At 31.8% G+C, this 20,659-nt stretch overlaps 1 protein-coding gene across 2 annotated transcripts in view; it reads right to left on the reverse strand.

Moving 5' to 3' along the window:
• The window catches only part of LOC123633016 (pleckstrin homology domain interacting protein), a 131,595-nt gene that overhangs the window by 60,964 nt on the left and 49,972 nt on the right, over positions 1 to 20,659 (reverse strand). For both annotated transcript variants that reach the window (XM_045543919.1, XM_045543917.1), the window contains exons 10-17: positions 17,744 to 17,814; positions 16,146 to 16,246; positions 16,016 to 16,056; positions 15,167 to 15,265; positions 14,224 to 14,377; positions 13,654 to 13,788; positions 2,289 to 2,417; positions 466 to 691 (exon numbers count right to left, since the gene is read on the reverse strand). In XM_045543919.1, the coding sequence (XP_045399875.1) occupies positions 466 to 691; positions 2,289 to 2,417; positions 13,654 to 13,788; positions 14,224 to 14,377; positions 15,167 to 15,265; positions 16,016 to 16,056; positions 16,146 to 16,246; positions 17,744 to 17,814 (956 nt within the window). The remainder of the gene's footprint in view (positions 1 to 465; positions 692 to 2,288; positions 2,418 to 13,653; positions 13,789 to 14,223; positions 14,378 to 15,166; positions 15,266 to 16,015; positions 16,057 to 16,145; positions 16,247 to 17,743; positions 17,815 to 20,659) is intronic.

Genomic DNA, 20,659 nt, shown 5'->3' on the forward strand with positions numbered 1-20,659 from the left:
TCATACTATTATTCCCTTTAATAATATTCATCATAATTTTTAAGTAAGCATTTGTTTATAACTGTGTATATTAATCTACCTAACCCACTCCAAAAGAGCAAGGATTGTTTGTTTCTCACTATTGAATACCCATGGCTTAGCAGATGTCAGGAGCAGAAAAGTTTGTCAATAAATGTCACTGAATGAATAGTCAATGAATTGACTTGTCTCACACCAAATACAGAAACATTTATTAGTCACTAGGGGTTATAAACAGATATAAACCAAAACTACTGCTTTACTCTCCAATGTTCCTTAACTACCTTGTAATTTTTAAGCTTTGTCAAAGACTTTAGAAAAGTATAAAGCAATACTTTTACTTCTCATTTGCTTAAAACAATTGAAGACAATGTTTTCTTTAATTGGCAATTTTAACATTTCAATGGGAAAAAGAAAATTTGGTTATCTATGAAAATGAGCACCTACCTGAGGAAGTTACTCCCATCTGAGGGATGAGTTGCTCCTCCCTGCAATTTTCACGGCCAGGAACTAATCTCTGATATCTTGATGGATGAGGATTACCATCAACATCAACCAAAAATGGGGGAGGCATAAGATGAGGTGCTTGCTGAGTCTGTTCATCTAATACAAAATTGTTGGCATCACGAATAAGTGGCCGATAATCACTATGAAAGAACATCTGATCTGCAATCTGTAAAAAGAAAAGTCCATAAAAGACAGGAAAAATAAAAATTTATCACTGTTGATAAAAATCTACATCTCTGATAAGAAAAACATATGGTAAAAATCGACAACATCTCTAATGAGAAACAAATGTATTAAGCAATAATTAAAAATATTTCCTGGAATTAACAGTAAACAGATATTTATATTTTCTACACTAATTTTAAGATCAGAAAAGTATGTGCTTTAAATTTTCTCTGAAACAAGGATGAGACTGGATATACAGTAGTTCCCTCTCATCCACAGTTTCATTTTCTGCAGTTTCAATTACCCACAGTCACCCAGGGTCTGAAAATATTAGATGGAAAACTCCAGAACAAACAACTCATAAGTCCTAAACTGTGTGCTGTTCTGAAATCTCATGCCGCCCCTCCTGGGACATGAATCATCCCTTTGTCCAGTGCATCCACACTCTCTGTATACACTACCCACCGTAACTATACAGGAAAAATATAGTGTATGTACGGTTTGGTACTATCTGTGGTTTCAGGCATCCACTGGGGGCATTCAAATATATCCTCTGTGGATAAGGGGGACTACTGCATTAAAAAACTACCATTAAAAATAAGCTATTCAATATTTGATTTAAAATTAAATGGTAAAATAAAATCTAGGCATAAATCAGTCAATAGTACTTTTACTTTCAGAGAACTACCATGCTTTATCTTAAATCCCTAGTAAGCATGATTGATGTAATATTAATGTAAAATATTAACTTAAGATTTTCTAAGCGTTAATAACCATTTTCTCTAAATTTTTTAAGATAATATAAAATTATTAATATGAACTTAACCCTGACACATCTGTAACTTCAAAATTTTATTAGTTAATTTGGAATTTCGTAAACTAAATTATAAACTACTCCATTTTTACTATCTTAACCTTTTATATCACTCAACCACAAGTAATTTAAATCTTTTAGTCACTAATCTTAAAGACACAGTCTTTAATTGCTGGGTGTGGTGAAACCACCTATAATTCTAGCTACTCCAGGGTTGAGACCAGAATATTGCTTGAGGCCAGGAGTCCAGGCCAGCCTAGGCAAAATAGCAAGACATCTATCTCAAAAATTTTAAAAAAAGAGAGAGACAAGATCTTTAATAGAAAACATTAGCTAGCTACCATCAGTAGGTTATACAGCTTTGAGAACCACGTAAAAGCCACAGATTTGTACTCTAGATAAATACATATTGTCTATGTAAATAAAACATTTTATATCATTTCAAAGAGCCATACTACAGACAACAGCTTCTATCCCCAGCTTACATACCCCAAGTAAAGAACTCCCATCAAAATTACTCTAGCTGGCTAAGTAAAAAGTTATTCCTTCCAAAATATATATTTATTTTATAATGTCTGTTACAAAAAAGTGAGATTTAACAACTCCTGTCTTCCTCTTCCTTTCTAAAACATAAGTCTCCAAACTATTTAAAATATGATTCTTCAAACTTCATGCTGAATGCAAAAATGTTGATGCCTATCCACTCAAAAAAAAAAATACAACCCCTACACATCCATGGATTAAAGAAATAAGGACATTATTGTGTATGTTCATCATACTGTACCTTGTCATATTTGCTACTAGACCCAAAGCCAAATATTAAAAGATGTCCATGAGAGTCTGTGCATGCAAAATGCTGACCATCAGGAGAGCATTTGCAGTCAAATACTGCACCATGTCCTTGGCCTTCAATCTGAAATATATTTAATCAATAATAAGAAAATTGCCATTACAATATAAAGAACTGGTCACTACTGTTACTATAATTTTATGATAAAAGATGTATAAGTGTACATCCTAATGAAGTGAAGATTAAATACAACATAGTACAGTAATAAAATTTGTGGATATTTATGAAAAGTGTCAGATTCATAGCCTTAAAAAACAAAATACTCTATCCACAGACCAGACACAATTCAGGAAATAAAGAACATCAATCTCTCCCACCCATAAAATTCTGCTTCACGTTTTAAACCCAGATTTAAAATGTAATTGAGCCTTACATTCCATCTATCTCTATTCAATCACACCCTTTCTGCAAAGGCTGGTGACGTAGCAAATGGTAGCGAATTTTTGGTTAACTCTTGGAAGTAGTAGCCAGAGATCACATGACACTAAATTTTATTCTCTTTGGTAATAAATTCCCTAGTGGTCTGACTCATCTTTTAAATGGTGAATTTCAAAGGTTAAAGAAAAGGTTTTCTTTACCTGATAATTGTTTTCTGTTTTCCAGTTCCATTAATCCAGAACGAATGGGTTTCTCCCTGCAACCTGTCAATCAAACAGAGGTGGCCAATCACCACTCTGAATTTTTTGCTCTCAGTGATTCTTCAGACTATGTTCCAGTTGAAAACTTCTTTAGCAGTGTTCTGAAAGAGGTAAAAATTCTACCCTATCTAAAGCACATCTAGGGACTGAATTTCAGAAACAACTAAAATAGGGAGCTGACTCCCTAACAAATAACAACTAAGGATGATTTCACAAATGCGATTGGATGTCTGGATTAGCAGAATCGGAACACACACACATTATCAGGTAAGAAATACCTCCTTTCTGTTCCGGTATCCACTGATCTAGAACAAATTGAGTTTTATTAGTAATATCCCAGGAAATGCTTGGAAAAGAGAAAAGTGGTAATTCCCTTTCTTTGGTATTAAAAATCTGGCATAAGGATGGATGTACAGTTCACTAAATACAGAACTGAGTTAAAATTCAGAAGAAGAACAGCTGATTTCTCATAAGGTTTGCACTTTGGTCAAAAGAGAAAATATCACTACAAAAGGAAGGGTTCTGCCTAAGAAGTTAATATAATACCACAAATGGGATTGCCTCAAAAAGAAAACTACTTTTCCCTTTGGCTTAAAGAAAAGAAGAAATGTGTATAATCGTGCTTATTAATGCTGTTTTGGATGAAACAGAAAAGAAAGTATAGCTTTTCTTAAAATGTAATCATATTAAACTAGTAAACTAATGTCTAGTACAAAAACTTATCATAAAAGTAAGAAAATGAATCATAAGTGAAACAGGATTATTTCTTGGGTATGAAGAAGGTTGGAGGGATGATAAGATAGCAGAGGAAGATAACTAATTCCAAGTCTACATTAAAACAATCCAAAACCAAGAAAGAACAGAACCATTTCTTCAGATTAACATAAGGGCATACATAAGATTAGCAGCCATATAGCTAGCTAGGCATTTGTCAAAAATGAAAGACTACATAAGTAGAAACATCAGGATTTAAGTCCTTATTTTTCAATGTGTTCCTAGTCAAATGAGAAGTTACATGACTGTTATAAATAAGTAACCATATGAAAAAAGTAGACCTCTAAATAGACTTTTTTACATCAAAAACTCAAAATTACAGAATTGAAATTGCCTTAGCCATGTTTTGTTAGATGATTTATCTCAGTTCACTCACAATTGCACAGAAGGCAAGAGAAAACAAAAAAGCAACTACTTTATAAATCTACCCTAATATATGTTTTCAGAACTGTAATACTATTATAAGTCTAAAATTACAATTTTAAGTACATAGTAGTGAAAAGGAAGAGACCTTAAAGTAGTCCAACTCAGCAATGACAAAGGAAATCTGATAAATGTTCATAAGCACAGCATCCTTCATGCGATGTTTAAACAATCTTATTCTACATTTTCAGGGTAGAGGGAAGGGGAACTAATCAACCCTATGCCCATATTATTTACTAATGTTGCCACATTTACAATTAGTAGATCTCTGAAAGAATCTTTTAGGAGAGTTGGAACTTATAAAGCTCTAAAAAAGCAAAGAAAAAAATAACAATCATATTTAAAATCCGTATGTGTCCTATATGACACATTCCATTGTGAACATGGCAAGATGGTATCAATTTTCTTGTTGTTAAATAATTAGCATCTGTTTAACTCTAAAGTTATTTTTATACAGAGGAAACGAATACATTTCAATCGTATCAGAAAAAAGGGAAAGTATATTATTTGGATTAATGTTCATTAAAGGCATTGAAAGAATTTGCTTTACTCATGAGCCAATTAGAAAGGTGCTTCTAACCTTATTAAGTAAAAAACCAAGTTTATCTTTATTAACAGCTCCTCAGATAATAAACTCATACCTATAAAATGTAGAGTAGGCTTTCTAAACAGTTGATGATACAAAGTAGGAAAGATTTTACTTTCCCTATATAAATAAAAATACCCTAGCTATTTTAACAACATATAATATGATTAACTAAGCCAACCAGGAAAAAAAGGTAAATATTCCTCTCTAAAAAGGATTTCATCTTTTTAAACCAGGATCAAAGTATTTATAAGAAGGAATTCTCAAAGCAAAAATTTAATAACGAAGGCATTATTTGAATATAGACATGTAACTAGAAAGCAATGAGGTTTACTTTCAAAATCCAAAAGAAAGAAAATGTCCTCTCTATCCTTTTCAAAGGTATACGAGTCTATCATAAAATTAAATGTACTGCACAGCAAGAGAATGAGTCAATGTAAAATTTAATACAGTATATAGCTTATGCTAGCACTTACTGCATGCTGTACTAAAATAATTAGAAAACAGAGTAAAATTAATAAGTAATAAATTTTCAAAATAAGTGCATTTTAGATGAACTTTTCCTCTAATTAAATCAAGTATGCTTGTATGTTATTTGGGACATATGTAAATAAAGACCACATAATAAAACTCATATACATTAAATACCAATAAGGAATAGCTGAGATAATCCATGAACTAGTATATACCAATAACAGCAAAAATTTTAAAAAGAATAAGAATTTAAGGAAAAAAAGATATATTCAGCAATTATGATACAGGATTTTGTTTTATTTTTTAAAGCAGGCAACAAGAGAATCAGACATGTTAAAATAATGACTCCCTCACTAGAAAATTCTCATACTCACTAAAGAATTCTAGACATATTACCAAAAAAGTAGTATAACATTGTTATAGTTTAGAAATTTTTACTGAACTTAAAAAAAATTAATTTACTACAAAAATTTTTGAGTTAAAAGTTTCAATAATGATAGAATTATTACATTTAAGGAAGAATACTGGTAGCATTTCTGAGGGAGGATACTATGCACAACTTCTAACATAATTTTTGTGAAGCTGAAAGGTGAATAATTAAAGCAAACAGAGGAATGAGGTCTAAGACCCAAACAAACTCTCCAACAGGAATGGGCAAAATCAACTAATCTCTCTGTGGAATGACAGAGATAATTTAAATGATCACTAGAGTCCTGCCTAGTTTTAAAATCCTATCATCTGATGTTCAGGAATCAAGAAGGCTTGTTGAAAAAAGTGGATAAATCTGGAAATGAAGTATATTAAAAGCACTAGAATGCAGATTCCAGAGTTTAAATTAATCACAAGGAACATACACACACACAGCTGAATATGGGATGTACTTCTAGAAGACCTCAACACAAAGTAGGAAGGTTAAAAATATGGGCTGTCTTAGGTAGAATCATCCTCTTATGGAATCATTTTAATTCTATAACCAAGGTCACGTTTTGTCTTATTCAATTTTTTTAAACATACCATTGATTAGAAGAAAGCATCTTACCTAGAAAATACTACAAAATTTTAAATTATGCATCTTTTAAAATACCCTAAAAATTTTATGAGGTATACTCATGTCTTCCATACAATCATTAATAATAACATTGTTGTCCAGGTCACCCAGACTCAACACTCTAAACATTAAATCTTTCCTCTCTGTCACCCTCCAGCCCCAGTCCCTGTTATCAGTCAGAAACCACCAAGTCTTATATTAACGTTTTCTTCACAAATTCCCTTCTACCCACTACTACAATTTTTCATTATGACTTCACTGACTAAAGTAGTTCTCCTTATACCTGAAATACTACTACTGGCAACCAAATTGTTTTCCTCTTATCTTCTAGACTATCCTATGATTTACTTATATATGCTTATGAAATCATTTGAGGCCAGCAACAATCCATCTGTTTTTGTCTTATCATCATTTCCAAACTCTATTCCAAACAAACTTTCTAAATTACTGTATGAACATGTCTTAATATTTACCTTGTTGCTTACAACGGTCCTCTTACTTATAAAATTCATTCTCCTTAATGACTTAATTCCTATTTATCTTTCAAGGCATAGTTGCGATTCTTCTTCCTCAACAAAACTTTCTCTTATCATCCACCCTGAAGTGATCCCTACACCCTAACACAGTAATTGTGTTTCTATTTGTTATGCTATCATTTGAGACTTTTTATCAATATTTATCTCTTAAAGTATATTTTGTATATTTTATCTCCCCAACTTAACTGTAAGCTGGCTAAGAACAAGGACCATGTCTTATGCTTCCTTGCAGTCCTCATATTTTGTGCATAACACAAAATAAACACACTCAAATATTTGCTAATCAAAATATCTTAATCTGCATGTTTACACTACGTATAATTTTACATACTTTCCCTTTTAATCATCAAATCTCAAATACCCTTGTGATTGTGGGTCATGGAGTATATTAAAGAATTACTAGATAAAAGTAATTCACCAAATATAAAACAGTATGACAAGCTGGAGAGACAAATTCAAATTCATGGCAACAAATTTTAAGATATCTTGTCTTTGGTACCAAGATATGCATAAAAAAGAGATAGACTCTAAAGAACTCCAGAACTTGAAAGAAAGTGACAATAACTAAAGTTTATGACCAGAAGATTGAAGGTAATTCCTTACCCAAAGAAGATGAAACAAGGACTGGAAGTATCAGAGAGTCCTTTTAACACACAGAGTATAGATATATGACATTATCTTGTTAGATGATAATAGACTGATAGAGAGAGAGAGAGAGAGAGAGAGAGAGAAAGAAAGACTCTTGAAATCCTGATTCATAAGTGATAACACAATATGAGATATACCTATTTTGAGCTTCTCTTTCTCCCTTTCCTAGATACATACAGCTACAATCATTTGAAACTAAAGTACAGGTCACACTGAGAACATGTTAATATCAGAAGAAGTATGCATGTTCGAAAATTCTAGGTGGTAGATTGGCAGCCTCTGCTCGTTTGGAACGTTGCAAGGAGAAATATATTGTTCTGGATTAGTGGACACTGGAACTTTTTTTTTTTTTTTTTAAATCTCTTAAGTAAAAGAAAGGTTAAGAGAACAGTTATAAAAATAAGAAAAACTTTTTCTTAAATAAAAACTGTTATTTGGAATTTACCCATGAAACAACAAAAGTAAAGCAAAAACCAAATTCAGTAAAACCACTTTCTAGCAAGAGACATATTGTATTCTTCAACTGAAATCAAAACCAGACATGAGGCAACAAACTACAGCTTTGAATAACATGACAGAAATAGAAAGATATGGAGAGAGAGACAGAGACACAGCTAGGGCTATAGAGAAAAAAAGAGAGCAAGAGAGATAAAGCAAAAGTGCCAGAGACAATGAGGAAAGCTATTAAACATGGGAGTCTACAAATCCCGCTCCTAACGTCTTTTATTTACTACTGATTATTCAAATGGTCTAGAGTCTTTTTTCAAGTTAATTTAATATTCATTTAGTTTAACGTGTAGTGAAAACTTAGTTGTACTGTGATAATTTAATGAAAAGAAGGCCATAAAACAACTTTGTATTTAGGAATACTTAAGGTTATAGTAAACTTTTAAACTTGCCTATACCTCTTTCAGGGCATGGGAATATTATAAGGCCCTCAGCATCAGTCCAGAGAGTTTGCACACATTTTCAAGTTATTTCTGGGAATAATTTGTCCACCTGTTAGCATTTCATTGGAGTATAGAGCCTTTAAAGTTTAGAGTAACTCTCATCAAAACAAAACTATACTGATGTTTATTTACTTCCTGTCAATGCCAAACAAATGCAGGCTTACTAAGTTATACTCAAGTAGTTTGGAACATTCTTAATATAAACTACTTGTTTCAATAAAATATCCAAATGTATACTACTTAAAACCTGAGTATTAAAGCTATATAAGAACTGTTCAGCTGAAACAGAGAGAAATAACTGACGTGGTTTTTAGAAGAACATAGATAAATATTGAAGGCCTAGAATTTAGGTTTTTGGGTATTTTTTTTTAAGAATAAAGTTATCTTATGTTTATAATTTTCTCCAAAATATTTTCTCTGGCTTCCTTCCCTGGTTCATTTAAAATTAAAAAAAAAAAAAAAAAAATCAACAACAACCCAGAAAGGCTATTCTAATAAATGCTTTTTAAAAGTTTTACTCTTAGTTACAGCTGAGAAAACAGTGGGGAGGGAGAGTAAAAGGGACAGCCTGTCTATTCCATTTCATGCTCTGTGCTGGTCTCTTTTAAAACATGACCTTATTTGTTATATACTTTTTATAAGTAACAAAAATAAACCTAGCACCTACCCTTTAACTGCTTTTATCATTCAGATCCTCTATTAGGATGAAAGCTACAGGCTGGCACAGTGGCTTACACCTGTTATCCTAGTACTCTGGGAGGCTGAGGCATGAGGATCGCTTGAGCTCAGGAGCTAAAGACTAGCTTCAGCAAGGGTAAGATCTCATATCTACTAAAAGTAGAAAAATTAGCCAGGCGCAGTAGCGCAACACCTGTAGTCCCAGTTACTCAGGAGGCTGAGGCGGGAGGATCCTTTGAGCCCAGGAGCTTGAGGTTGCTGTGAGCTATGAGGACACCACTGCACTCTAGCTGGGGACAGAGTGAGACTCTGTATCCACAAAAACAAAGAAACAAACAAAAAAACCCACAACAAAATGATGAAAGCTACCAGTAAAAATAAGGAAAATAAAATAATCCCACCAGTTTTTCTGGAGAATACCACTTGCAAGCTGAGAGTCCATTTATAAGATTTTGGAATGAAGTAAATTAGGGAATTATTTAAGCATAAATGGCGCTATATATTTTTTAATCTCAATTCCCAAATTCAAAACTTTTCATTTGGTCACAAATTTAGATAGTCCTAAGATATAAAGTATAAGAAATTTTAAAAAGTGTTAACTTATGGCTCGATACAGAAAAAACAGATGTTTATCTGAACAATAACTATGACTATCAGTACAACATTAAAATATTAATGTCTTATAACAATCAGCTATTTAAAACTTATTAAAATGTAATGACTATAATATCAGACACAGGCATTTAAAAATTCAACTTTTCTCTTGAAAGGCTTTGTAATGATATAGGATTTTTGACTATGTCTAAAATTTCAGAAAAAAATTAATTTTCCCAACAGGTAAGAAAAGTACAGTAAAATGTTGATTAATACAAAATGCTGAATTATCTGTTACATGATTTCTATTATCTTTCACAAAGGTATTATGAATTTCAAATGGAAAATTCAGTTATTATTTTAAAAACAGGGACCGATATTATTAAAGCTGTATTCTCAAAATACACTTGACAAAAACCGGTATTTGAAAAAATTTGCATTTACAATTTTTGTTCTTTTAAAAGTATAGTTTATATTCCTTATTTTCTGGCTGTAGGCAGAATGGTGAATTTAATTATTTTTTAAGCTTCAATTTTAACATTCACCCAAAATATTACTTGATCTTAATAATAATCTAACCTTTCATTATTTCTAGTCAAAAATGGAGTATTCCACTAGAATTATTCATCTTCAACTCCTTCAAGGCACACTAGATCCTCCACATTATGCTCAAAAAATGTTTACTAAGCTGGGTGTGGTGGCTCATGCCTGTAATCCTAGCACTTTATGAGGTCAAGGGAGGAGGACTGCTTGAGCCGAGGAGTTCGAGACCAGTATGAGCAAGAGCAACACCCTGTCTCTACTAAAAATAGAAAAATTAGCCGGCTGCAGTGGTACGCGCCTGTAGTCTCAGCTACTCAGGAGGCTGAGGAAGGAGGATCTCTTGAGCCCAGGAGTTCAAGGCTGCAGTGAGCTATGATCGTGCCACTGCACTCTACCACAGGCAACAGAGCAAGATCCTATCTCAAAAAAAAAAAAAAAATTTACTAAACTGAACTGGTTATTACTACTACAGCTTAACATCAGGGACTGTATTTGTACATAAACAAATTTTATGGTATTTTAATAACTCAAAAATTTATTGATTAGCTACACAGAGCCAAACAACTATTATATAACTGTAGCCAAAAGTCAACATTCATGAAAACAAACAGTGAGAACACAGGCCCTCCCTCAAATCGTTTTTCTTTATTTTCTTAATAGCAGTGCTGGATACTTTATCTTCCATCTGCCCATAAAGAAAACAAGCAATGAATGAACAAAAGAGTGAAGAGCAAAAAGAAGTAAGGCACTTAGATAACTTATAAATTAAGAGACAGGAAAAAAAACATCATCAAGTTAAAGAGTAAGTTCTCGAAAGATCCACTCAGAGTTAATATCATTATGAAAACACTTTCCCCTTGGACATATCACTAACTGGGTATAGTTGGAAGTTAGTTAGGCAATGACATCGAGAAAAGCTCAAAAAACCAACCATGACTATATTAGAAGACATTAGCAAAAGACAGAAAACATGGGTGTAAACCCCAAGTGCCCATATAATAGCTGTGTGATCTAGGTAAACCTGGGCAAAGCACTTCATCTCTGTAATGTACAGTTTCTCCATTCATAAAACCAGGAGTAAAATCTTCCCTAATTGCAACTACCAGGTTTTTATGAGTCCCAAATGAGGTAAAATATGTGGAAGCATTTTTGAAAACCATTAAAAATCATACAAAAAATTAAAGGGAGTATCTTTATTTTAATGAGATAAAAGGTAGCTAATTTTGCTTTTTTAAATGCAGGATATATTTTTTATCCTTTTTAGTTTTTTTTTTTACAGTTTGAAATTCTATGGATACCATCCAAGTCTACTTATTACATAAATTTGCTTTTTCTCCCCTTTTGTAGTTTTTCTATCTCTTATCCATAGAAAGAACGGGAAAAATATCCTCATCTAAAACTTATTCAACAATAAATAATTTTTTAAGGGAGTAATGTAACTAATCCTTTCACTAATTTCAAAAAGTATACAATATATTATGCCTGATTTCTATTCCTGGTTACATCACTAATTTGTTATGGTCTAAGAGCAAACCACTTAAATCTCAAGGTGCTACAATTTTTATCTCTACTGAAAAGGTGGTATATTAGTGTGACCAACTTACCTGATATGGGAAAATTCACCTTTATAACTGAAAGGTGAAAGCAGTATTCAATTATGAGAGAAAGGTTCCCTCCAAATACTCTACCAACATAATAATGCCCTTTGAAAATTTGAAAGTACTAAATGAAGCCTCTAATATATGTATAGCCCACAAATTGTTTTCTTTTGAAGCTATAAAGACAAATTAGAAATGACTAATTTCCTTATTCAACAGAAATATTACACAAAGGAGCAAACCAGAAACACAATGATAGAAAAAGAGAGAACAAAAAATGTTTTACCAGCATATTTACGGATTTGTTTTTTAAGTAATCTCCCCTATACAATCACAAAGGAATTCCGCTTATCATTAAAAATTGTACACCAAATAATTAACACTGTTTTTTAGAAAACTGAGGATTTTACGAACCTTATTTCTTACCTTACATACCCTAAGGCATACCTATAAAGACAGTTAAAGTTATTTCTTTCACTGAAAAAATTTCTTTTTATCTTCTGCTTACTCACTACATAGAAATAACTTTACTGTGATTATCAATCAAGCATAGCATCACTTTCATATAATTTTCCAACAAGCCATTATATTTCACAAATGATTGTTTTGTGAAATAATTTGTTTTCCAAAACAATTTTGACCACACAATTAATTGTATTGTTTTATGAATTACTACAAAGGTTTCTACAATTGATTTTTTTTTTTTAAATCTAAACATGCTGAACTAGTGGAAACAGTTTTTTTCCCTTTGTTTAAAGGTACTCCTAATATACAGAAAGTAGTTTTTTTCTTAATGTGACTATATAAACTATAGTATCTGAGGAGCCCTTTATACTTCATACAGTGGTTAGAGAAGAGTAGAAACACTGCTTGGTAAGCTGCATGTGATATATAATCATTGTAATTCAAATGCTCAGCAAAATATGCTAAAATCTAGACAAGAAACAAAATTTGAAAAGAGCATAAACTCAAATAAATATTTAATATACTACAACATGATCAAAGCAAGAAATGCCTGATCCTTTGGCTTTAATTTTAAAATCAGTGTACTTGAATCAAATTCTGTTGCACTAGAGGACTACTAATAAAGTACAATAATACAATGTAAATGTTTGTTTATAATTTCTTCACATGGTTTTCCAAACGTTTTTTTTTTTTCTTTTTTGTTTTTCTGAGACAGAGTCTCGCTTTGTTGCCAAGGCTAGAGTGAGTGCTGTGGCGTCAGCCTCACTTACAGCAACCTCAAACTCCTGGGCTCAAGCAATCCTCCTGCCTCAGCCTCCCGAGTAGCTGGGACTACAGGCATGCGCCACCATGCCCAGCTAATTTTTTCTATATATATTTTTAGTTGTCCATGTAATTTCTTTCTATTTTTAGTAGAGACAGGGTCTTGCTCTTGCTCAGGCTGGTCTCGAACTCCTGAGCTCAAACGATCCACCCGCCTCGGCCTCCCAGAGTGCTAGGATTACAGGCAGGAGCCACCATGCCCGGCTGGTTTTCCAAATATTTTTCCTTCTCTATACCATATCTTCATACTTGTGAATTTTTGGTCAAGGTTCACTGCTAAAATTAACAAAACTAAACCAGTTATCACAATATATAGGCATTGTAATATGCACAATTAATTTTCTTTTAAATTTAGAATCTTAATAAAGGTATGGAATAAATGCTTCTTAATTGGTGGAAATTTAAAATCAAAATAAAGTATGAACCAATTTTTAAATGGATTTCCTTTGTGATATGCAGAGTACCTTTGTCAAAAAGTCCCCAAATACTTAACAGCTATAAAATGAAGAGACTGGTAATTACCATATTGAAATAAGATCGGATTTTGACTCCTCGTGCCAGATCCCATACTATCACATTTCCATCATGACCGGCAGAAAAGAGAACTCTAGGATCAAATGGGTGTGGCTCAAGAACAAACACCTCATCTTCATGACCCTGAAATATTTTTGAAGTATTAAAGGATTATAAACATTAAAAAAAAAAAGAAAAACGAAACAGAATGAAACACCAATATGGAACCATTTCTAGAAATGGAGTTTTATAAACTATTAAATTGGGCAAAAATCTTCAAATTTGTCAATGTATAATTAATAATGAAACTGACCAAATATCACTACCCAGGGCTTCGCTATCATTTAGTGAGACATGAGAATACCATTAATGGATCTCTATATATCAAGAAACAGCAAGCATCTACAGTGTATTTCCAAGGTAAACCTGTTTAACTGCATTTTTACATTATTCCCAATCTCCCACAAAGCCCTGTTACCCTAGCAAATAAGAGTTTTTAGCCAAAACTGTATTCCTCAATGAAAATATTACATTCACCTGCTTCAGTTATAACAAAATAAAAATTAGTCTTTTTCTCACCATTAGGACATGAATGAGTTGACCAGTGTAAGAATTCCAAACTTTCAGAGTCATGTTATTAACTGCAGTTATAACTGTATTGTCATGTCGATCCCAAGCTACCATAGTTACTTTCATTTTTGTGATTTTATCTTCTATTCCTTGAAGGTTTTGACTGAAAGTGAGGAATGCAGTATTTGTTTATACACTGATGTTATTAAAATACTGGTATGACAAAAACCAAAATGTATTTTCTTATAATTTATATTTATTAACATAGATAACAATCCCTTAACAGTAACTGAAAATAGTGTGAATCAACACAGAATGATGGCAAAAATCACTAGACTGAGGATATCCAGAATTTCCAGGAATCTAGCACTCCTAAGCCATTAGTAACAGATGATTTGGGGTAAATATCACTGCTATAACCCTATCTAGATCCAAGAACTCTATGCCACAGTGCCCATTCTTCACCTTTACTGTTGCTGTCACCCCCTGCTGACTGCTCTGTTCTCCCATCCATCTGAGATAACTACACACAAAAACAAATAACAAAAAATGATAAAATATTAAAACCTCAATTACAGTTACAATGTGATATAATTTATCTTGGCTGGAGAAAACCATTGGATATATATTATCATCCATCTGTGATAGATTAAACATCATAATATGTTCTGGTTTCTGAAAAAGACATTAAAAGTTACAACTATTTTTACAGAACTAGTATCATCCTCTTAACAAAACAGAACTAAAAAAAAAAATAATGCAGCGTGTCTTCTTATATATGGCAATGAATCATTTTATAAAAATCAACACCGCTTCCAATAGCACCTGTAGTTATTGCAGGAAAGTAATAGTTTTAACATAGTATATGATTCTATAGGCTAAGAGTCACCCCAACCTGCAATATAACATACTTTAAATGATTTATACCTGTATTTTAAATTTGATCCCTTACCCTGCTGGACGAGTAGCCATATCCAACAAAATGCTCTTCCATTCTCTTCGTTTAAATTGCCAAATACGTGCTGTCCCATCACGACTGCCACTTACAAACCTATATTAAAAGGAGTACAATCCCAAGAAAAACCACATGCTTTACCAGAATGTATTTTTCCTAGAGTTTTGTTTTAAAAAGACAGTTTTCATCTTTATTTACATAACATTCTAACGCAATAAAGATTAGTCTCTCAGAGAGTCTCTATAAATTCAAGAGCTTATAAAACTTTACGGGTTTTTAAAATTTTATATACAAACATGCTAATGTTCATGGCTAGGTCTCGAAAATAACATTAAAAATTAATTCAAGGTCACTATTTACTACCCTAGAAATAGAATAGATATTTTCCAATGGAAAAATATTGATTTTCCTCTCAATATTAAAGATCTTGACTTGTTCTATTCCAAATACCTAGAAATAGCTTTATTTCCTTTTATAACAAGAACATGGGAAAATTTACATAATATCATTTATCCTCAATAAACAGGTCTGTTTCAAATACTGTGATACATTTCTAATCTCGAACAAGTTTCTCCACACTTTGATACATGCAGGGAATACACAGGGCATATAAAAAGTGTTAAAATTATTAAAAGTGTTCAAATATACTAACACTATTACAAATAAGACATAGACATACCTTTAAATGCATGTGAAGGCTATATTCACTTTTAAGTATACCTGATCAAGATCTTTATTTTAGGTGATTATTTCCCATACAACTCTAAATAAAATCTGACTACAAGAACTGCATTTTATAATTTTAAAATCAGAATTAAATTAGACAAATAAAAATAAATATTTTACCTGTTACTAGTGTTGGAAAACTGGATACTGTCAACTTTGTCCTACACATAAATAAACAAAAAAGATGCTGAATATAAACTGTTAGACTCATTTAAATTATGCTCATCTAATTTCTTTCACCAATACTTACAGTATGAAACTCCAATTCTGATATTTTCTCTGGCTGACCTGATCCAAAAAAATAAACCCTAATTATATGATCTGTGCTTCCTGTGGCCAAAAACATTCCACCTGTGAAGAATAACAGCAAACATTTATGAGTAAAACACAACTTCAAAATCTCTTAGAATTAGATAATAAAATGCAAGCAAAACTATAGCATATACTGAAGCAATATTTTGCTCTAAAACCATTCATATTTATCCTAAATACATAATACATCTAACGGGAATTTAAGAAAGAAGTTTGCTAATATAGCTTTGACTGATTGAATTTTTTAATATTTACAGAAGTAAAGCCTTGTTCTACAAATAGTTTCATTAAATGATTACATAATCTTACTATGTTAAAATTATCAGTCATCTTTACTAGAAAACATGTCTAACTCTGCTGAAATCCTTCTCTTGTCCTATGTCCCATGTGTCAAAATCTTAAGGTTCAACTCCCTAAGTTGTAAAGGCCCAACTTGCCTTTACAAACTTGGCCATCGAATGAGCCTGCTCTCCTCTGAACTCACCTAAGACTTTGTCTTGTAGTATATAGATTTCACCTTGCATGACTGTTATTAGTATATGCAATTTACTCCCTTCATGACAGTAACACTCTTCCAGTGTTGATAACAGTGTTTGTATATAATAAAATATTTAAGTACTTTTGCTAAATGATCTACCCACTGAACCCTTAAAAAAAATCAAATTATCTTTGAAAGAGGAGCATAAATTAAAATTACTCTGAATGCATGTACAGTGCCTATATTTGTGTTATTACTAGAAGAAACACTGAATTCATGGCAGTAGCACTGGAAATCTTCACGTTAGAAAATGAAGATTGTTTGGATATTAATAAATACAGCAAAAACAGACTCACTTCATCAGTTTGCTATCCTTTATCTCAGGTCATACTGCTACCCAAAATTATGAAATGAATAGACAGAAGTAAACAAAAAATAAAGGTGGGAGGAACAGAATATTAGGAACATTACACATTGGATATATTACTGTTTCTTTTAATTTTCTTATCAATTCATTTCAAAGATCGACATAATTTGTTTAAAATTAAAACCCTAAAATTCATTCCAAATGCTGCTGCATAAATTCAAAACAAAATGGTATATTAGCAATGCTATACAGCTGCTTTTAAAGTGCAAATAAGAACAATCTGGAGCCAATTAACTAATAAAGATTAAGAAATATCAAATTTATTTTACTTAACTATGGCACATCTCCAAAATCCATGAAAACATAAACCAGATCTAAAATACCTTTCTTACAAGAGACAACTTTTCATTTTTCAAGAGTCTATTTTTAAACTATTTATTCTCTCCTACTAGAGCATTATGGTCTTCTTAAAGAAAAATATTAGTCATGTGACTACATAAACTAAACTTTAGAATAGTTGAAATATTTCTAAGTTAATTTATAATCATTCTTGGTTACATATTAGCTCTGACATATGTATAAGAACATGATTTATAATACAATAGTAAATATTTTCCTAAGTTTTATGTGTTCCACTAGAAGCTTTCTAATGCACAACTTTAAGTGGAAAATAAAGGGAAAAAAATCTTACCAGCACTAAAAGAAGAACAGATCATCTGAACTCCAGGACGAGGGCGCTCTGTAAATTTTGCAGGTCTTGGACTATGATATAAAAAATAAACAATTAAAAATATCCTAAGGAGACCAGGAACACCAGAAATAAGCCATTTCAAAAGATAATCACAGGACAAAATTATATACAAAGCAACATACAGCACCCTTCCTAAAACAACTTAAAAATCATTATGTGTCATAAATCAACAGATAGACTGTAGAAATTCTAAATATAGATTTCATAGGAGCTCCTGACTACACAATGATCTACACATGGAACAATCCCAAAGTCACTATTATACTAGACGTGTAGTTATTAGTTAGCACTCACTTCTAATCAAATTTAACGAGTTCTCAGTTTTTATAGAGAACATAGAAACAGTAACATAGAAATATATAAGGAATGGCTATTTGTAAAAATGAACATACTAGCTAAATGGGTGCTGCCTCTGTGGCTTATGTATACCATCAATAACTGAACTTTTTCACTATTAGATATTGTTAATTAAGCTTCTCCCTTCTGCTTACTTTCTAATGTGACAAAACATGTCCTTTAAGACTTCAAAAAGTAAGAGAGTTATGCTTATTCTAGTGAAAATACGAAGGCTAATCTGACTCTTATGTCAACTATAATGCTCCTTCAAAACAGTGATCTATAGAAAACAGGTTACACACAATTATATTGACATTAATTTTATAACTGTATTACAGATTATATGTTTTATATTACTACTAGTGACATTAAATGTTTAATGTTATAATCAACCATATTAGAGAAAAACGATAGATTTTAGTCCTGATACCAGCTCCAATACATTTAACAATGTGTATGTAATGCTCCAATACACTGGTATGTTTGAAGCCCTACTTACTATACATTTTGACCTAGTTTTTTTCACACTATTAGAGGAAATGCAAAAATATTTAGAGCCTTAAGCTTGAGTGTACTGTATAACTTTCACAATCCATAGCAATCAAATGTAGAGAGGTTTCAGTTTTGTGATCATTTAGTGAAAAACTGTATAGATCAAATATATCTGATCAATTATATATTCTGAGCAATGAGAACTGTCTTTCTTACTAATAAAGAACATAAAAAATAATTGTTACAAATTTTAAAAATTAATAAATCTGCCATTTTAAATTGGTATTTATAACAAAGTGTAATATTAACAAGCTCTCATACAGCTAAGCAAAATAGATATTTATTAAAACATTCTTAAAACCTAAACATTTATTCAGAGCAAAATTAACTATAATTTAGGTAAATTAATATGAATTATGAAGGCAACTAAATGCACTACTTTCATTAATATCTGGATTCTAGCTCTAGTTTTTTGTTAATTTTTGACAACTGCTCATATAAGTATCATGCAAACATTTACTTAGAACTCATTACCAGAATAGGTAAATGGTCCTACACATTGCCATTTCAAAACAGATTTTATTTTATATTTTTAAAGAGAAAAAACAAATAAGCAAGTACAATAATTTATTTTTAAATGCACATTTGAAGAAATATTTTAAAGGAGGCCCTTGGACTCAGACGATGAGCTCAGTTTCCAGCTCTGCCGCCCGAGGCAAGTTAACATTTCTACACCTGTCTCTTCATCTGTAAAATGGGGGTTAACAATAGAACCTGTCTCAGAATTGCTAGGAGAATTAAACGAGTTTAATCCATGTAAAGTGTTTACTACAGTGCCCAACCTGCTCAATAAATGTATTTTAATTAGGTTCAACAAGTTTTAGACAGTCCAGTGAGTAACTGCTATTTAGTTTGGTACAGTGGTTAAGAGGGGCTCCTGATGGTATACTTCTAGTAGTATTCAAATCCTGGCTCTACCACCACCTCCTAATTATGTAACCTGCTGTGCTCCAGGTTTTGCCCTAGGGATAATAATTGTACCTTTCTCATAGAGTTGTTATAAGGATTAAAGAGATAAATAAATGTAAAGTGCTTAGTACTAGCTTGACAGACTAAGTGCTTAATAAAAATTTGTAATCATCATTATCTGCATATTTTAGGATTCCTATTCTTCTCATACCTAGTATAAATGCTTAGACAGGTTTCTCCTACCCAGAAATCTCTTGAGCTAACTTCTGTTTCACCCAGCCATTCAGATTACTGATCTAAGAAGCAGCATCTTTACTGGTGGGAAATGGTAACATACATATAAACCCTATGTAAATCAAGAGATTTGATTTTCCTAAGCTGATTCTTTCAATTAATGTAGACAGTTGGGTTTCTGAAATCATTTCTCAAGACTATACAAAAGCATTACACCTCAATACAATTTTTGTCTTTATTAATTAAAGCCTATGTGACATAATTACAGTAACAATCTATACCATGCCAATCTTTTGGGCAGTTACCAACCATGTGTAAAATGGATTACTCTTATTTTTATGTCTGAACTCTAAACTTAGAAATTTTAAGGAACAATTATAATAGCAAATAGAAAAGAATACTACTTGTAAATAACCAGAAAAAACTTCAATGTCCCAAAGTAAGAAAATCACTAAGCAAATTATGTAACAACTCAGTAGAATATAATGCAAGCTATTAAAATTAATATAAATGCCTATGATAAAATGTTACAAAAAAACCAACAGAAAATTATACACATCTCCCTTATTATATCTATATAAAAACACATTCATGGGGAAAGAAATATATTAGCATAGTTGGTTACATGTGATTCTACATAGATTCTGAAAAAAATCATTTATATGGAAAAACTGACAACGTAATCCTTAAGAAGCACAAACAAGGTGACAGTTTAATTTTGTAAAACACTTTTTGTTCCTATCCTAATTTGAAGATTGCTAATCACTTTTTCTTCTCTAAGAAAATAAGACAGGAAAGGATAAAGTTATCCCAATCAGGTCCACA

This window comes from Lemur catta, chromosome 2 (genome assembly GCF_020740605.2).
Source record: "Lemur catta isolate mLemCat1 chromosome 2, mLemCat1.pri, whole genome shotgun sequence".
NCBI lineage: Eukaryota > Metazoa > Chordata > Mammalia > Primates > Lemuridae > Lemur > Lemur catta.